The 20,768-nt window shown below is 43.8% G+C and overlaps 1 protein-coding gene across 4 annotated transcripts in view; it reads right to left on the reverse strand.

The window, feature by feature from the left end:
- The window catches only part of LOC149167846 (exocyst complex component SEC6-like), a 504,852-nt gene that overhangs the window by 48,154 nt on the left and 435,930 nt on the right, over positions 1-20,768 (reverse strand). For 3 of the 4 annotated variants that reach the window (XM_089433197.1, XM_089433196.1, XM_089433194.1), the window contains 2 exons: positions 15,846-15,933; positions 15,653-15,742 (listed from right to left, as the gene is read on the reverse strand). In XM_089433197.1, coding sequence (XP_089289323.1) covers positions 15,653-15,742; positions 15,846-15,933 — 178 coding nt within the window. Of the gene's footprint in view, positions 1-15,652; positions 15,768-15,845; positions 15,934-20,768 lie in introns of those variants that run through there. The other variant, XM_089433198.1, reaches the window with a different exon arrangement.

Consider the following 20,768-nt stretch of genomic DNA (forward strand, 5'->3'; position numbering starts at 1 on the left):
GGATTGGCTAGTACCTCGAGAAGTGACTACGCTGACAGGCTTCTTGGGTATTTTCACTTACTACAGGAAGTTTGTCAAAGGGTTCTCGCATCGGGTAACACCCTTGATCGACTTGACCAAGAAAGGGGCCTTCGCATGGACTGACGGAGCACAGGCCACCTTCGATTGCCTCAAGGAGGTGATGAGCAGTTGCCCTGTTCTGCCACTCCCGGACTTTTCCCAGCCATTCACGGTGGAGTGTGATGCATCAGGAATAGGAGTTGGAGCCGTATTGTCATAGGAGGGGCATCCCATAGCTTTCGAGAGTCGAAAGCTCCTACCACATGAGCTGTCATATTCCATATATGACAAGGAGATGCTGGCCATTATGCATGCATTGGCCAAGTTCCAACAATACTTGGTGGGCAACCGATTCCGAGTGAAGATTGATCACAACAGTCTTCGACATTTCATGGGGCAACAGGGCCTCAATGACACGCAGCATAGATGGGTTAGCAAGGTGCAGGCTTATGATTTTTACATTGAGTATGTGCGGGGCAAGCACAATCTGGTGGCCAATGCTCTCTCCAGGAGACTAGCTGGGTTATGTCTCATGAGCATCTGCCAGGTTTGGAAGGCTCAACTGTTGGTGTACTCCAAGGACAGGAGGGCCTGCGAGGCGCTGGAGGGGACACATGCAGATGAACGTTACCGTGTGATGGATGAGGTCATCTATTATAAAGGGCGTATTTACTTGGTGCCCAACTCGCAGTTGAGGGAGAGGGTACTCCAGGCAGCTCATGATTCACCACTGTCTGGACACCAGGGGTTTCGAAAGACTTACATGGCTGTTCGGGAGAGGTTCACGTGGAAGGGCCTCAAGGAGGACGTGCTGCAGCACGTACGGAGTGTGAGGTCTGCCAGAGGAACAAGGGGGAGCTGACTCACCCTACAGGGCTACAACAACCACTTCCCATTCTGAAGGGGAAATGGGAATGTATTTTGATGGATTTCATCATTGGGCTCCCCACGGTACAGGGGAAGGATTGCATATATGTAGTGGTCGACAAGTTGACCAAATTTTCCCACTTCTTCGCCATCCCCACTAGATACACGGTTGCACAGGTTGCCGAGTTGTTCTTTTGGGAGGTTTTCAAGCTACATGGGCTCCCCAAGAACATTGTGAGCAACAGAGGCAACTAATTCATGGGAGGCATTTTTCAGGAGCTCTTCAGGTTGGATGAGATAGAGCTCACTCCTAGCACCAGTTATCACACTCAGACGAATGGTCAGACAGAGAGGGTGAACCAATGGTTGGAGGGGTACCTGAGGAACTATGCGACAGGTCAACAGAGGATGTGAATTCAATGGTTGCACTTGGGCGAGTTCCGCTACAACACCATGCACCACATGTCTATCGGTATGACTCCTTTTCGTGCCCTCTATGGATATGATGCGCTAACTTTTGCTGATATTGTTTTGGGAGACAGTCGGGCCCCAAAGGCCAAAGACTGGGTCCAAGAGAGCGAAGATATAATCAAGGCTCTCAAGGATAATTTAGTGACAACACAAAATCAGTTAAAAATGTATGCATATCGGCACAGGATAGAGAGGCACTTTGAGGAGGGTGACTTAGTATACCTCTGATTGCAGCCTTATAGATAGTCTATGCTGAAATAGAAGGGGGCCGAGAAGCTACAACCACACTTCTATGGGCCCTACCGAGTGACTAGGCAGGTGGGGGAGGTGGCTTATGAGCTAGAGCTGCCTTTGGGGAGTAGAATCCATAACATATTTTATGTCTCATGCCTGAAGAAGGTGCTGAGACAACTGGTGATAGCAGCCGCTGATCTACCCCCGTTGGATGATGAGGGTCATTTGGTGTTGGAACCAGAGGCCATTTTGATGAGCAGGGACAGGAAACTGAGGAGCGGGACCATCAGGGAGTTCCTGCTACGCATGAAGAACTTGTTGGATGAGGATGCCACCTAGGAAGGTGAGCACATACTGAAGCACCCAGTTTTGAGATTGCTTGAGGGCAAGCAACATTTGGGAGGGGAGGACTGTCATGTCCCTTCTCAAATGTATTAGTCACGGGGTGCAACTACACAATTTTGGCATCATTTTTGGCTTAGGAGGAGGACCCCACATGCAGAACTTAGGAACTATAGGTAGTTCGACTTTATTTATGGCAGCTAGTGGAATGTGGGGGCCACCCACATGTATAATTCAAACTTGGCCTTTGCATGAGCTTGGAGGGAATCGAATTAGTGGAAGGAGGGGCCCACATGAGGCTAAGGGGGCCCAAGGTGATAAGAGAGGAAGGAGTTCTCATTTTGCAGCATCTCGATCATTTTACAAAGAAACTCATCTTTGTATACTCTATTGCTTAACGAGTCTACTGGTTGTTTAGCCACGAATCTTCCAAGTGGTAGATTCAACCTCCACTTCGAGGGACCATTCATGCCTGCCCTAGGGAGGCTGTTCCACAGAGATTTCAAAGGTTCCAGCATAGTCATTCACTTCATCCAGCCACGTAGAGGAGTCGTCTGCGTATTTTCTGGGTAGTGGGAAACACGCACGAGGAGATTGAGCCAGCCAGGAGTTCCGGGAGTTGGAAAGATTGTTGGTGGAGGACATTTTCGCTGAGTTTTGCAACCAACACAACAGGTGTTACAACAGTACGATTTTCTATGTAGATGGACTACGTAGAGGCCTCTGGCAGCAAACTCGTGGTGCTTAAGAGAGCAGCCATCCGGGCCAAGAATCATTTAGGGAGCAATGAGTCAGTTAGCATAGGTGAACCTAACATTCTAGGGGTGTTTTCGAAGGGATTTGCAAGTTGTTTCTTGCAAGTCGAAATTGGCAACAACAGTTGGGTAGAGGCTCCAAGGAAGGACGAAAAACCAAAGTCAAAACCAGAGAAATTCCCTTTTGGGTTTTTTTGGGTTTTGTCCTAAGATTCCGAGGCTGAAAGGATATAATTTTCTGGGCAGTTTTTGGGCACATTCCAGCAGGCCGAAGCTCAGAAGGACTGTAGTTTCACTGGGACAGCGTAGTGCAGAGTGGTGCGGCAACTAGGCAGCGTTCAACTCAGCTATTCCATCACATGGGTTTTGTCAAGCTTTTCCTTGAGACAAGCCCAGGTGCACCATCATATTTATATTGTACCTATGCTCTCAGATTTTATAATATATGGCTCAGCAATTCTAGATTTGCAGTGTTTTTATGGATGTGTAATGTATGTTTTGTATTTTATGTTGCTTCACTGTTTATTTGTTTAAATATCACTCATATTCCTACATAGGAACATTACAGTGGTATCAAACCCTAATTCTTGGCTCAACTGTGGATTTTGGTTTCCTATGAGAGGAAAAAACCTGCAGAACATCACTTACCGGAGGTAGAGGTACAGGAGCAGAGAAAGGGAGTTAGAAATTACTCCAGATAAGCAGGAAAGAGGGAAAGCAGTGGACAGAGAGGAGGAAATGGAAGAGCCCAAGAGCAGGGAGGAGATGGCATTCGATAGCCGCTTGAGGGCCTTGGGTGACTTGGCCAAAGGGCAAAAAGACATGTTGGAGGAGATCAAGTCACAGAACATTGACAGGGCCACAGCTAGAGGGTTTTTATGCGGAGAAACTTCCGGGGCCTCTAAGCCTTTCGATCACCCCTCACAAACAGCAGAACACCCTTCAATTAGTATGCCAAATAGGGCTACACTACCCTCTTTCGTGCTAGTGGCACCAATTGAACCAACAAGGGAGGAAGACACTCCCCAGATGAGGGATTAATTCAAAGAGTGGCAGGCGATGGATGAAGACTTCAAAGAAACACTCTCCTTCAGAGATTACTGCAAGCTCAAGTAGAGTGAAAGGAACAAGGGGTACCGAGGACAAGGGACCCGAAACTATGAGCTACAGAGAACCATAGGGAGGATCTATTTCCATACATTTGATGGCAATGCCAAGTGCATAGCCAGGGCTTGAGTTGAAAAGATGGACACATAATTTCAACTCAACCGGATGATGGAGCAGGGAGCCATTAAGATGGCAGCGTTGCACTTGGATGGGGAACACAATGACTAGTGGTTTCATGGCCTGACCACTTTGGGGCATGCCCAGATAGTTTCTTATGAGGACTTCACCCGGAGGGTGGTGGAGCGATTTGATCAGAGGGATCCGGAGGCATCTTTCAGGGAATTGACACAACTGCGCCAAACAGGCAACCCAGAGCAGTACTTCTCTGACTTTCTGCGTGTGTCAGTGATGGTCCCGGATCTGTCCGAGGCAAGGAGGGTATACACCTTCATTGAGGACTTGCTTGAGCCCCCACCTGGAATGGTGAAGTCATGCAGACCCTCCACGCTACAGGAAGTGGTGGTGTGTGCTAGAGATTTACAATGGGCCATCAACAAGACCAGAGCACCATTTCCAGGACGGACCCTTTTTCCACAGAAGGGGCATGAGACTAGACCCCCACCACCACACCACCGAGGACCACACACGGGAGGGGGCAGTTACATGAGGAGACATGAAAGGACCTCTGGAGGAGGAAGTTGTGCTTCACATGCAGAGAGCCCTCGGCACTTGGCCATAGGTGCACTACAAGTCAAGCACATTACATTGAGGTTTTTTCTGACAAGGAGGACGAGGTGGAGCATGATTGTGGTGGGACAAATGGAGAGAGTCCGACGGACAGAGGGCCCCCACCACCACCTACACAGGAAGGGGCATCTCTTGCCTCTTCGGGAGGAGTCCTTGCTTCTTTGTGTGGGATTCCTAAGTTTTTGACACTCAGAATCAGAGGTACGGTACAAGGACAGAGGGTGTCGGTGCTGGTGGACAGTGGGGCTACCCACAATTTGATAGATGCATAGCTGGTCCAAAGGAGGGCCCTCACCACAGCAAAGTTCGAGGAGTTTTCAGTCCTAGTACCAGGTGACCGTACCATCTAGTGTACTAGATACGTGCCTTCCCTGACATTAGTTATGGAAAACTACTCGATGATAGACCACTTATTTGTGGTCGATGTACCAGACACCAATGTGGTGATGGGTGTCAAGTGGTTGTATTCCCTTGGGCAAGTCACTATAGATTGGAGGAAACCTAAGATGGAGTTCATGGGGCTAGATGGCAAACTGGTGGTCTTGAGAGGCATGCAGTCTTATCCGTCTCAAACAGTTTCGGCCCACAAGATGGAGGCAGATCTCCGACATGGGGACATTGCATGGGCAGTCGAGTTGAGGATCTCAGAGGTTGGGGCACAGTCGCAGCCACCACTAGTAGACATACAGGCTTTACTAGACAGGTATGTAGTATTGTTTGGGGACATTCCACCAGGGCAACCACCAGATAGAGGGTTTGAGAACACCATTGAGTTGGAGCCGGGTATACAGGCAGTCATCACTACTCCTTACAGGTACCCCAATGCCTATAAGGGTGAGATAGAGAAGGACATCCAGGAGTTGTTGGCGTTGGGCCATTTCAGGCCAAGTTCTAGTCCTTTCGCTTCTTTCTTATTGCTAGTGAAGAAGAACGATGGAACCCTCCATATGTGTATCGACTAACGAGCCTTTAACCGGAAGACTCTTAAGAACCGGTACCCCATTCCCCACATTGATGAGCTGATGGATGAGCTTAGAGGAGCCAAGTACTTCTCTAAGATTGATCTGTGTTCAGGGTACCACCAGATTAGGGTTCGGGATTAGGACATCCCGAGGACAACATTCTGGTGCCACTATGGGCACTTTGAGTTTTTGGTCATGCCATTTGGACTAACCAACGCTCCAACCAGATTCCAGTCTTGCATGATCCATATCTTTCGGGGACAATTGAGGAGGTTCGTGCTAGTGTTCTTCGATGAGATCCTAATCTATAGTCGGACGTGGGAGGAGCACCTCCAACACTTGGAGGAGGTACTGCGCATTCTGGAGGAGCAACAGTTTTATGCCAAGCTCTCCAAGTGCGAGTTTGGATTGACGAAGATGCTTTATCTCGAGCATATCATTGGAGCAGACGGGGTGAAGGTTCACGAGGAGAAGATCAGGCCATTCGGGATTGGCCAGTACCTCGAGATGTGACTACGCTCACAGGCTTCTTGGGTATTTGTACTTACTACAAGAAGTTTGTCAAAGGGTTCTCGCATCGGGCAACACCCTTGATCGAATGCGGTAATGTTCGGGGAAATTCCACCAGGGAAGCCACCAGATAGAGGGATTGAGCACACCATTAAGTTGGAGCCAGGTATACAGGCAATCATCACTACTCCTTATAGGCACCTCAAAGCCTATAAGGATGAGATAGATAAGGCCATCTAGAAGTTGCTGGCGTTGGGCCATATCAGGCCAAGTTCCAGTCCTTTTGCTTCTTCCATAACGCTGGTGAAGAAGAAGGATGGAATGATCCGGATGTGCATCGACTACCAAGCCCTTAACCGGAAGACTCTTAAGAATTGATACCCCTTTCCCCCTGATGAGCTGATGGATGAGCTTAGAGGAGCCAAGTACTTCTCTAAGATTGATTTGCGTTCAGGGTACCACCAGATCAAGGGTCGGGATCAGGACATCCCGAAGACAACATTCTGGTGCCACTATGGGCACTTTGAGCTTCTGGTCATGCCATTTGGACTGACCAACCGCTCCAGTCACATTCCGGTCTTGCATGAACCATATCTTTTGGGTACAGCTAAGGAGGTTTGTGCTAGTGCTCTTTGATGACATCCTGATCTATAATCGGACATGGGAGGAGCACCTCCAACACTTGGACGAGGTACTGCGCATTCTGGAGGAGCAACAGTTTTATGCCAAGCTCTCCAAGTGCGAGTTTGGATTGATGGATATGCTTTATCCCAGGCATATCATTGGAGAAAATGGGGTGAAGGTTCACGAGGAGAAGATTTGGGCCATTTGGGATTGGCCAATACCCAAGATGTGACTACACTGAGAGGGTTCTTGGGTATTTGCACTTACTACAGGAAGTTTGTGAAAGGGTTCTCACAGCTGGCAACACCCTTGACCGACTTGACCAAGAAAGGGGCCTTCGCATGGATTGATGGAGCATAGGCCACCTTCGATCGCCTCAAGGAGGTGATGAGCAGTTGCCCTATTCTGGCACTCCTGGACTTTTCCCAGCCATTCACAGTGGAGTGTGATGCATCAGGGGTAGGAGTTGGAGCCGTATTGTCATAGGAGGGGCATCCCATAGCTTTCAAGAGTCAGAAACTCTTATCGCATGAGCTGTCATATTCCATATATGACAAGGAGATGTTGGCCATTATGCATGCATTGGTGACAAGGAGATGTTGGCCAATATGCATGCATTGGTGACAAGGAGATGTTGGCCATTATGCATGCATTGGCCAAGTTCCACCAGTACTTGGTGGGCAAATCGATTCCGAGTAAAGACTGATCACAACATTCTTCGACATTTCATGGGGCAGCAGGGCCTCAATGACAGGCAACAAAGATGGGTCAGCAAGGTGCAGGCCTATGATTTTGACATTGAGTATGTGTGGGGCAGCACAATGTGGTGGCCGATGCTCTATCCAGGAGACTTATCTCTCATGAGCATCTACTAAGATTGGAAGGCTCAGCTGTTGGTGTAGTACTCCAAGGACAGGAGGTCCTGCGAGGTGCTGGAGGGACACATGCAGATGAGCGTTACCGTGTGATGGATGAGGTCAGCTATTACAAGGGGCGTATTTACTTGGTGCCCAACTCGCAATTGAAGGAGAGGGTATTCCAGGAAGCTCATGATTCACCACTGTCCGGACACCAGGGGTTCCGGAAGACTTACATAGTTGTTGGGGAGAGGTTCACGTGGAAGGGCCTCAAGGAGGACGTGTTGTAGCACGTACGGGAGTGTGAGGCCTGCCAGCAGAACAAGGGGTAGCTAACTCACCCTGCAAGTCTACTATAGCCACTTCACATTTCGAAGGGGAAATGGGAAATTATTTCGATGGATTTCATCACTGGGATCCCCACGGTACAGGGGAAGGATTGCATATATGTAGTGGTCGATAGTTTGACCAAATTTTCCCACTTCTTCGCCATCCCCACTAGATACACGGATGCACAGGTTGACGAGTTATTCTTTTGGGAGGTTTCAATCTCCATGGGCTCCCCAAGAACATTGTGAGCAACAAAGGCAAAAGATTCATGGGTGGCTTTTGGCAAGAGCTCTTCAGATTGGTTGTGATGGAGCTCACTTCTAGCACCAGTGAGCACCCTTAGATGGACGATTGGACGGACAGGATCAACCAGTGGTTGGAGGGGTACCTGACGAACTATGTGACAGGTTAGCAAAGGACGTGGATTCGGTGGTTGCACTTGGGAAATTTCTGCTACAACACCACGCACCACATGACTACTTTTCGTGCCCTCTATGGATATGATGCGCTAACTTTTGCTGATATCGTTTTCGGAGACAGCCGGGCCCCAAAGGCCAAAGACTGGATCGAAGAGAGCCAACATATCCTCAAGGCTCTCAAGGATAATTTAGTGACAGTCAAAAATCAGCAAAAACTATATACAGATTGGCACAGGATAGGGAGGCACTTTGAGGAGGGGGACTTAGTATACCTTTGATTGGAGCCTTACAGACAGTCTACGTTGAAACAAAAGGGGGTCGAGAAGCTATAGCCACGCTTCTATGGGCCCTACCAGGTGACTAGCCGGATTGGGGAGGTGAATTATGAGCTAGAGCTGCCTCCGGGGAGTAGAATCCATAACGTATTTCATGTATCTTGCCTTAAGAAGGTGTTGGGACAACAGGTGACAGTAGCGGTTGATCTACCCCCATTGGATGATGAGGGCCATTTGGTGTTGGAACCAGAGGCCATTTTGGAGAGCAAGGAGAGGAAACTGAGGAGTAGGACCATCAGAGAGTTCTTGGTACGCTCAATGTTTTAAAACTCCGACTCCGACTCCTACTCGGCCGAGGATCGACTCCGACTCCGACTCCGAAACGGTAATGACTCGTCCAGCTCGATTTCAATGACTCGGTCGTTGTAAAAAATACATTAAATATTTATTTTTTTTATTAAAAAACATAATTTTAAAGATTTTCATTCATGTTTCCAGAATCCAAACACACAGCATTATAATATAGATGGAAGACAACATATGATCAAAGTAGGCTCATGAACCAATCCATTATATCAAAATGGTACCCAATGGCAATACATAGTCAACTGTCATACATGATCAAAGACTCAAAACAAAATACAAATAACCAAGGAGGCTAGAAATGGCCTCTACAACAAAAGTAAACTGTGATGGTGACCAGACTCCAATACTAGTACTACTGCAGCACTGCTAACAGCTACACTACTACTGGCTAGTAGCTACTGCCAGAGGAGCCAAGATCATCTCGACCAATCTCTGGATCATCATCATCAGAGTCAGACAAGGGGCCCCATCGCTCCTCCTCATCATCATCGTCTCCAACTGCAACTGTAGAAGAGGTACCAGTACCAATGTTGCACGAAGCGGGAGCGAAAGCGGAAGCGTCATTTTCCAAAAATCTAGGAAGTGAAGCATCCGCGGAAGCGTCTGCTATATATATATATATATTTTTATATTTTTTTGCATTTATACTCAAAACAAACATCCCAAATACCAAATTAATTGTAGAAGACATGAAAACATGCATATTTTTGCATAAATCAAGATAGATATGGCATCCATGATTCCATTGTAGTTACTAGTATGTACAACAATCATCTATATTCTAGCTATTACAAACATACATCAAATTTTTAAGCATATTATAAAACATAAAACATTTAAGCATATTATAAAACATAAAACATAGAGCATATTATGATTTATCTAGCAAGTGAGCAACTGTCAACATTTGTCATGTCCAAAATTCAAATAATAATGTTTACAAAATATGTCACTTGGTCACCACCAAGCTCCTCCTTCTTCACTCCTCCAAGCTCTCCTCTCTTCTCCTCTCCTTTCCTCTCTTCTCTTCTCCTCTCCTCTCTTCTCTTCTCCAACTCTCATAAACTCAAAGTGAGAAAATGAGGGATGAATGGGGGCTTTATTCTTTTCATTCCTCACCCTAACCCACCCCCTTAAGGTTGAGTTAACTTAACATTAAAAAAAATTAAAAAAAAAATTGTTTTTCTCCCTTGGGCGCGCCCCTTTCCGCCGAAGCGTACGGAAGCGTGTGTGAAGCGCATGCTTCCTGCTCCGAAGCGCCACGCTTCGGCGGCCCGAAGCGCCGTACGAAGCGCGCTTCGGAGCCGGCGCTTCGGAAATTCCAGGAAGCGCAAATTTTTTTACGAATCGCGCTTCGGAAGGCGCTTCGTACTGCGCTTCCGTACGGGGCGCGCTTCGGAGCTTCGGAGCGGGGGGGGCGCTTCGTGCAACACTGACCAGTACCACTAGCAGGCTGTGCAGCAGATGCAAGCTGAGATAGAGTAGATATGCGGCTGCGCAGGCACTTTTGTCGTGGCTGAGCAGAGGAAGCACCTACAACTAGAGTCCTTGCTGGTTGTGAGACTGAGGCTGGTGGATTAGGATCTGCATTCAACTGAACAGGCTGAAGTTGAACAACATGTTCAAGTTCAACTGATGTCTCCATATCTATATCTACATCAAGATCCTCATAAGGATCAAACTTTGGTGGACGACTCTCCACTACCCAATCTGATGTTGGATCAATGTCTTCCAACACAATGGGATCTGAATCAGGTCTTTTGTTCAGCAAATGGTTTCGTCTGAGCTGAAGGTTGTATTGGACATAAACTAGATCATTCAACCGTTTTTGATCCAAACAGTTTCTCTTCTTTGTGTGAATCCTCTCAAAGACAGACCAATTGCGCTCACACCCAGATGCACTGCAAGTTTGACTCAAAATACGAATTGCAAACCTTTGCAATTCAGGGCAATGGCCACCAAAGGCCTCCCACCATTGTGCTGCAAAAAACATAGGAGTGTAATGAATTATGAGTTAGTTGAAGCTCAACAAAATTACAAATTATATCTAACTTTCAAATTATAAATGATTTAACAAACTTTAATTAAAAAAGTAAAACCATTAAGAAATTGAAAATTGAAATTTTTGTTTACCTGGCTCATCTGCTTCTCTTGAAATCTTTGCTAGGTTCTTCCCAAAGGTACCTGATGCATTGCTGAAGGTTGTGACCTGTCGGTGTATCTCCAGCTGATCAGACTCCAATGGGATCATGCGATCAATGCAATCAATCAGTCCATCTCTGACCTCCCCCCTCAAACCTCCTGACTCCTTAGCTTTATAATGATACCGTGGGTTCAAAAAATACCCAGCTGCATGTATAGGGCGATGGAGTTGATTGTTCCATCTTTCATCAATGATTGCCCAAATGGGCCCATACTTTGCCACTCTATCCTTGTATGCTGTCTTTATTTGCTCCTTTGCTTGATCCATAGCCTCATAAATGAAGCCCATAGCCAACCTTTCCCCATCCACCAACCGCAACACCTTAAATAGTGGCTCAGCAAGCTTCACAATCTCTGCTGCCTTTCTCCAAAAAGTTTCTTCATGGACTTTCCTTTTCAATTCTTTGCCTTCTGGTTTGTTAGACCAATTGCTTTGATTCCATTCATCACTGGAAAACATCTTTTGCAAGTTTCTATGTTGGGAAAGCATAGATTGCAACGTCAAAAAATGTGTAGCAAATCTAGTGATGGCAGGCCTAATAATATCCTTGCCTCCAGTGTGTTTCCTCATGAGACTCAAAACCAGTGTATGATTGTAGATAAATTTTGTTATGCTTTTGGCATGATCTACAGTGTTTTTGACCCAATCTAATTTTCCAATATCCTCAAGCATGAGGTCTATGCAATGTGCAGAGCATGGGGTCCAAAAGATGGTCTTGTGTTTTTCCTCTAACAATTTACCAGCAAGAACATAGTTAGAGGCATTATCTGTGATGATTTGAACAACATTAGCCACCCCCACCTCCTCAACAACCTGATCCAATAGCTGAAACAACAAGTGGCCATCTTTTACCTTATCAGATGCATCAACTAATTTTTAAAACATGGTTCCCTGTGGGCAAAAGACAAGAAAGTTTATGATGGTACGGTTTCTTTGATCAGTCCATCCATCTGACATGATGGTACACCCTGTTCTTGCCCATGAGTCCCTGAACTCTTGCAAATACTCATTAATGGATTGAATTTCTTTCTGCAAACGAAACCCCCTTAGCTCATGCATAGTAGGGCCTTTGAAGCCTTTTCCAGCAGCATGTATGGCATCAAACATAGGCTCATAATATGGTGAACGAGCAGCATTAAAGGGGATATCAGCATCATACCACCATCTAGCTATGTACTCACAAGCAGTCTCCCTCAATTCTTTCTTCCAATGGTCATCGAAAGTGGGCTGAATTTGACCTTTACTAACTTCAGGACCATGTGCATTTGATGGAGAGGAGGGAGTGAAATAACTTTTGATAGTCACATCACCCTTTTTCAAATTCATTCTACCCTTTCCCTTATCTTGAATAGAACCAATAGAGGGAGGAACATATCGGAAAGGGTTGGATGCCTCAGTTTGAGGGATAGAGGAAGAACCCTCAAAATCATAGTGGGGGTTGGTAGCCATCGTTTTTTGTATCTCCCTCTTCCTCCCAATTTAAGCCTATATGTCTTTCTGCCTAGCCTTCGCTTTTTTAAATTTCTCAAAGCTGGCCAACAAATTCTTTCTAATCTCCCCAATTTCTGGTGAGGTACATGGGGTAATTTGGCCTCTAATCCCTGCCAAGTGTTGTTTCAGCCTATGAATGCCCCCAAGACCTTCCTTAATTTTCCTATGGCAAAATTTGCAATGCATTTGACTATCAACCATTTCAACATATGCCCAAGCAGGATCTCTTGCCCTAGGTGCCATTTTTTGACTAGGAAAACAATTTGAAAATGAAAAAAAAAAAAAAAACATTGATTCAATGTTCATTTACTTGACAAAAAACACTCTCTAAGCTTTCTAGATATGCACCTAAAATTTACTAAGCAAAAACAGATTTATAGAGGTGGAAAAAAATACCTCCAGGCACAAACTGCCTCCTCAAGCTTGCTCCAAGAATCAGCTCCTCAATGCTGCTCCAAATGGCTGCCCAAGAAGCTCCTCACTCCAGCTACAATGCTCCTCCAAGACTCCTCACTGCTGCTCCAAAACAAGCTCAAGAACTGCTCACTAACTCTCAAAGAAGACTCTCACTCAAATGCATAAGACTGCTGTGAGTGAATGAGAGCACTTGGGTGTGTTAAATAGGGTTTGGGAGGGGGAAATGGACCCAAAAAATTATTTAGCATATTGGTATAACAGTTTGAGATCCAAAACAAACATTAAACAATTTAAAAATCCCAAAAAAATCAATTTTTTAATGTTGTTTACGTGTGGAGGGCCGTCCCATTGTGACTCGGCCGAGTCATATCGGAAACCGCCGGGTTGGCCGAGTCATGGGTGACTCGGCCAACCGGACCGTTTCCAAGGCCGGGTCACTCCCAACTGCTTCAACTCGGATCAACTCGGCCCTTTCGGTTTCGAAACGACCGGTTTTTAAAACAATGGGTACGCTGGAAGAACTTACCGGATGAGGATGCCACCTGGGAAGGTGAGCACATACTAGAGCACCCAGCTTTGAGGTTGCTTGAGGGAAAACAACATTTGGGAGGGGAGGACTATCATCTTCCTTCTCAAATGTATTAGTCATGGGGTGCATCTACACAATTTTGGCATCATTTTTGGCTTAGGAGGAGGACCCCACACGCAGAACTTAGGAACTATAGGGAATTCGACTTTATTTTTGGCAGCTAGTGGAATGTGGGGGCCACCCACATGAATAATTTGAACTTGGCCTTTGCATGAGCTTGGAGGGAATCAAATTAGTGGAAGGAGGGGCCCACATGAGACTAAGGGGTCCCAAGGTGATAAAAGAGGAAGGAGCTATCGTTTTGCAGCATCTTGATCATTTTACAAACAAACTCATCTTTGTATGCTCTGTTGCTTAGCGAGTCTATTGGTTATTTAGCCACGAATCTTCCAAGCGGGAGATTGAACGTCCACTTTGGGGGCCCATCTATGCCCGCCCTAGGGAGGTTGTTCCACAGACATTTCAGAGGTCTCAGCATAGTCATTCACTTCATCCAGCCACGCAGTGGAGGAGACTGCGTATTTTCTGGGTAGTTAGAAACACGCTCAACGCTGGTCAAACAGCCTCAGATTTCATGCCCAGAACTGCGGCCTGCCCAAACAGAAATACCCCTAACAAAAACGCAATGAAATATGGTCAACGCTGGTCAAAACAACCTTCTGTAATTTTTGGTCAACGCACGGACAACAAAAGAACAACCCCTTCTTCATGCGTGTGGAGCGAGAGAAGTCTCAGAAATCCGCACCCAATCAAGAAGAGAGAGATGTGTGAGTGAAGTGTCCAAATGAGGAGGAGGCACCTTGTATTTATATGCAAACATTGAGGATGAACAGACGTGCCTGTTGAGCTTCTGAGCCTACATGAGTTTGCTGGTAGAGGTAGACCTTGACAATTTGTCCATAATCAAAATAAATTCATAATTCCATTCGTACATGTCAGGATGGGATGACCTTTAGATCAATCCTACACCTCTCGGAGAGAGGAATCCAATAAAAATATAAATTGTCTCATATGAGCTGTCCAAGGTGAAGTTTGGCCCCAGTTGCCAAAATTAACATATTAAGTATGAATAACATAGAAAGCTACCATAATTAGAGCCCCCTATTTGTGTCATTCTTATATAGTGAAAGAAAGACCATAAGGATGGCCACACATGACTAGAAACAAATGATAACCACCAAGCTGAAGTAAGGGAACAAGTATAAAGCCCAAGCATCATGATGTATAATTCAATTTCAACCCATGATTCATACTAGAATGCCAAAAAAATTAGAGGATATGTATATGCAAAAATGGTTATGTACCTCACAATAGATGACCCCACTTTAAATGGATGAATATGCTAGATAAATTAATGTACCAAGAGTCATCTGAGGCTGGATATCAGTGGATCATGGTAGGGTTTGCTGGATGGCAAGCTGCCTCCTAGGAGAAATTTTTTCTCTTAGGGTTAGCCATGTATGTGGATGGCCAACAAGAACCATTATGTTGAAAAAAGGAGTCACTCTCTAAGTTGAGCGTAGGAACTAGTCTGTTTTTAAGAACATCGATTCTTGTTAGGCATGTTGTTTACAATAGTGGTTTCTTACCCTTTTGTTAATCAAGATACCCTGGATGTTATAATTTGATATTTCACATGACTTCATGCTTCTTGATCTCATGTTGATTGGCTTTCTTTGACAACAAAATCCTCAAATAGATCTTATGTCTCTTCTTTTCCTTTTCTTATTTTCCCAAATAAATACGCATCTTATATCTTTACTATCTGACAATTCAATCACGCCGACCTCTCCCTTAGTAGAAATTCTGTACTGTAGTATGAAAAATTAACATTGCTCCCTGCCACCACCCAGTACACATATCTTATGGAAAATGTACACATTTCATCTTTGAGTAAAGAAAAAGCATGAAAGTTTTATATTATTAATTAAAATTCTATTCAAACTTCGTTAGCTGCTTATCCTTTCTCTAATTTTCTGATGGATATGGACGGCTACAATTTCTATTTCAAGAGGCATGTACTTACAGATAAATTAATATGCTCCCTGAAAAAATCTAAGAAAACTTCCTCATCAACCCGCATTCTTTCAAGTGTTTCCTCCCTGATGTAATTTTTCTGAATAAGAAAAGCATAGAGGAACCTGATTAAAGAGAGTCAATTATATTAGTACTGACTACTAATAAATGATGTAAATGATGTAAGGATCAATAACACTTACCTGGGTAAGCAGATGATCGATGAAAACTACAACTGCCTCTTCTAAGCAAGCTTCAACAAATCTCCTAAAGGACCTCTCTTCTATATATCTGAAAAGTAAGACACAACGTTTGAGATAAAAAACTGTAATGAAACATTTTATGAAATTGTTGCCAACTTAGCATAACAATTTTATAAGACAATAAACTCCTATCCTGATTTGTTGTTATAATATAGAAGTGAGATTTACAGCAGTCAAAATTCTTTAAGTAATCAACCTCTACAAGTCACATGTCCAGGCATCCACAGAAGTTAGGATTACAAAATTTTGTACTTATTGGTCACATTCAAATAGAATGAGGCCATTGCAGATTTGTAAGGATAAAGGAAAGTTCACAGGAAAATAAGAAAAATAAAACTGATTTTGGTCAATATAGAATCTAGATAAGATAAGATAATTCTGTTAATGTCTAATTAATCACCACAAATTACACCAATGGGACTGCTAAGTACGTAAGAGTCAATACAAGTGTCACTCCTACAAAGCAAGAAAAATCAGGTTTAATCTCTAAGAACTAAGTAGTAAGATCTAAGAGCTAGGAAATGAACTTGAAAAAATGTCCACCCAAAAAGGAAGTGCCAAAAACAGATACAAATGTGTGCATCTAGCTGCGGACCAAACCTCAGGAGAAGTGCCATGTACAAGGCTGCAAGGGAGAGAAGATCATGAACTGGTAGGTAGGATAACTTTATTAATGTCCAATAAATGACTAATAAAGTAGGTCAAATGGACTGCTGGGTACAATGATGTCAATACAAAGTGGAAGCGCTAAAACAACTCCTATAAAAAGACAAGATGCAGAATGTAGAGTGTGGATCTAATCTAAACCACAAGGAATCAAGCTCCAAGCTCCAGAAGTTAGAAGCAATCGTGAGAGAAAGATCTACAATATGGGAAGATCCAAGACTTGGAATACAAGTAATAAAACAAGGATGTCATTGTCCACTGGATCTATCTCTTGTAAAATTCGAAGCTCAATGGATGAAAATCGAGATAGAGGGCTATCTGGAGGGGTATTTGAAGAAGAGAATGGACTATGTACTATGTTTCTACTTGGAAGTGGCCAATTGCTAGAGTTTGGATGAATACCTTTGACTGCTAGTATGGGATCTAGACTAGCAATGCCATTCAGGTCTCAGTGAAATATGGGTGGTCCTCTTTGTTCGCATAGAACTGGAGTCAAGAGCTAGGCTGCTATTGGTCTATCACTTGGTGCCCCTAATAGATGGGAGCACTGTGAAAAAGTCAATGATCCTCTAAGTGGAAGTGGAAGAGGATCGATCTTATGAAAACATAGTTTGAGGGCTTCCTGCATGTATAAGGATAGACATCTCTGGTTAGGGTATTTGATGAAACTGGATAGAGTCTAGGGTTCTTTGAATAGACAATGGAACCATCCTCTAATCTCATAGTACATGGGATAGCGGAAGATCAAGTGCTCCTCAAGATTTCCCTAATGAAAATGGCACAACTAGCTGATCTCATTCGATTGATCAATTTAGTGGTCAACGCCTACACAAAGTCTATGTGAACCCATTCTAAATTGGCTAAGGGGAATGTGAAGAGAGTGCATCCAATACAAAATGAAAATATACATTGAGGTCAAAAAATGAGTCTGTCCCTAGACTCTAAGAAGTTCTTAGCATAGAAAATCATAATTGTATGTAACCCCTTGTTGATGGTGCTAGATGCCGCCAACATACAGGGGGTCTCCCCGATGTGAAGTTCCAATTAGACCTCACATTTGTTTGTGTAGGAGCCCCATCCAAATATAAGGTCTAGCCATCGTTGCAAGTGATTTTAAAGTAATGCCTTGGCTACAAAACACAAACAAGAGATCATGCACATAACTTTGGGGTAGCAAGTATGTAAGCTTTGTGTGGCACCAAGTGTAAGGTGTAAAAGGAGCTTCCACGCAAGAGAGATAAGAGACGGGCCTCTAATAGAAAAGTATTAGTACTATCCTAAGAGAGACACGCGAGAGCAATGAGAAGACTCATTGATTAACCTGCAAATTAGTTCACAAGATAACAATGATCATATAAACACATAACAACACCCATTCAACAAGATTCATAGCTAAAGCAACGAAATAGTTCATTATCTTTAGTATGTGTAACACAACATATACCACAAACATCTAAAGAATAGTCTTACAATATTTACGATACATGCATGAAAGAGTGTTGGCTCCAAGAGCTTCTGATAATTAATGAAAGATCCAAGTACATTGTTACATTGATGAAACACTAGCTCCAATAGTGGAACATGAAGCTACAACTTGCTTCTCCAAAAGAATGATCTTCTCCCTTATGCACAACTAGAGAAGCCAAGGCCAAATCTCTAAAAGTCCAAGCCCTTTGCTTGAGTTATGAGGGCTTATTTATAACAAATGCTAATGACCCTTGAGCTTCCTCATGACTCTTTGACTTCCACAACCTATGGACTTCTATGTGACTCTTCACATTCCACATGTGTCTCTTAGACTTCTTTTACATTTGGACTTATTATTCATAAAAGACAAATTACATCAAAATGGTGGCTATATAAGACAAATATTAAGAAAAAAATCCTCATGGGGAAGAGGACAAATTAGTACCTTGAACATGGAGTTCATTTGTGATGTAGGAGTGCCATGCTTTGAACTATGTTGTGATAACTTTAACTCTGATTGGCAGCTCTGCAACATATCACATCTTCACCTCCAAAGCATTTGATAATATGGATTTGGAGCTTCATTGTATGCTATTCCACAACCAGGATAACTTCATGTGAACTTTAGTTGACTCAATTGCATACTGTAGAATAGCGTTCTTGGTGATCTCCAAGCCTTCTTGATTTGTTGCTTGCTTGATTTGTTCAATAAACTCCTTTATCTCCCACATGATAACATCCTTGCCTCTTATTTCTCCAAGCGAACCTAAAGAAGGTAGTTTATGTTTCTGTGCCAAGGACTTTATACTTCCATGCAGTCGAACATAAGAAACTATAGTGTTGGTCCCTTGCTCACTAAGGTGGGTGTAATTCTGAGTATGAAGTCTTAACTGTGCTCTATCCACCTCAGCTGCTATTCTATCTTTCTTGGCCAACTTCTTAGGTACATTAGGATACTTGACACTGTGAAAATTCCTAACGAAACTCCTACTGCTGCAACTGATGATCTTTCTCCTATTTGTTAAATTCCTTCAAACAAATTACTTGTAGTTTCCTACGACAAATATCGAAATACATACATTGCAGCCTTCACTTAATTAAATATTATGCAGAAACAAGAGATTGAGCAAGAAAGAAAATACAACACAATAACACCATTATTTTTGGACAAATGTCCTTGGAAAAACCCAATGCGAGAAAGTCGGTGCAACAGATATGAGGGTTTATTATTATTAAGAAGTAGCAAATTCTAAATAAATCTCTAAATACCTCAAGGGTTATTAAGTTACAGAGAGAGAAATACTGGCAGAAAGATTTGTGAGATTACCTCACACAATCACTAAGAAAAATCCCGGCTGATCCGGTCACTGGATGAAGTGTCTTTGGCAGGCCCTACGCTGCCTCTGCACAGTCCTCATGCAGTCCCTGTGTCAGCCCCTCTAAAGACATTTGTTGAAGACATCTTACGGCAGTGTTGAATTCATGTTATGGACCTATTTTTAAAGGCATCTTGTTAAGAAATCATTGTAGAATTTTTTGTCTTGAAGACTGTGTTGGAGCAGATTTGTTGAAAACTTATTGAGCTGATATAGAGCAGGCATCTTTGTCTACATTTGGAACACTATTGGAGACAGTCTTGAAAGCATTATTGGAGTTAATTTGGAAGCAACTTGGAGCATTAGTAAAGGGTGTTTTGGAAGCACTATCGAAGATATCCTTGGAGTCAATCTCTTGGACTTTTGAGCATTCTTAAATACTTGGAGACACCCTTGGAGACCATGATGCACTAGCCATCATGAAGTGACCTTGGAGAAATTGTTTGGGTACGATGAAGAGCAATGGTGACACCTTCTAAGAGAACAAGGTTGTCATTGATGACGAGACATGGAGACTAAAGTGAAGGCATTGCTGAAGATTGATAGGGCTCGGTGAAGACGACATTGGGAGCTGTGAAGTACAACTAAACACATCTTGATGAAGTAAAGCAAGGGTTGGAGCCCAAGAGGTTGGAGCCTCGAAAATACAAGGTTGGTGCCTTGGAAGGTAGGGTTGGAGCCCTAGAGGATCATAGTCCTCAAGAAACCAGGTTGGAGCCTAAACTAGATATAGGGTTGGAGCCCTTGAGGTTGGTGCCTTGGAAAGTGTAACAACCCATCTATAAATAATTAACTAATATAAAGTTCTAAACTTTATATTAAAACAGATATGATAAACTTCATATTAAATTAAATATAAATTAAACTTTATAATAAATATAAATTAAACTTTATAATAAAAATAGAATTAAACTTTATAATAAAAATAAAAGTAAGACCTTATATAAAAGGGGACGCATAAACCAAACCTGGCTATATAACAAAATACATGTATAAACAAAAAGGATCAGATTGATAATATCTGCGGGTCTGAAATGCATGCGAAGGCGTGGCGGGAGGAGGAAGAGCGGTGGCTGCAGGCAGGAGGGCGGCCACCGCCAAGCCCGCAATTATAAAACTGCAGATCTGAGCCGGGCACAGGGGGGGAGAACGGAGGAAAAAGGAGGAGGAGAAAATCAGGAGAGAACCAGGAGGGCAAACCAGAGGAAGAAAATTGACCATTGGAAGAGCTTTAGGCATTCTGAGGTTCTGGGCACGGGGGACAGTGAGCTCCTGTGAGAGGCTTACTGGATTGAGCAGCCAGGCTCTGCTCAGTATGGCTGGGTAGAATTAGTCTCCCGATAATTGGAGCAAA

The sequence above is a fragment of the Pinus tabuliformis genome, chromosome 5_1, assembly GCF_031772625.1.
Source record: "Pinus tabuliformis cultivar Carrire ecotype Pingquan chromosome 5_1, CPIR1, whole genome shotgun sequence".
NCBI classification, from domain to species: domain Eukaryota; kingdom Viridiplantae; phylum Streptophyta; class Pinopsida; order Pinales; family Pinaceae; genus Pinus; species Pinus tabuliformis.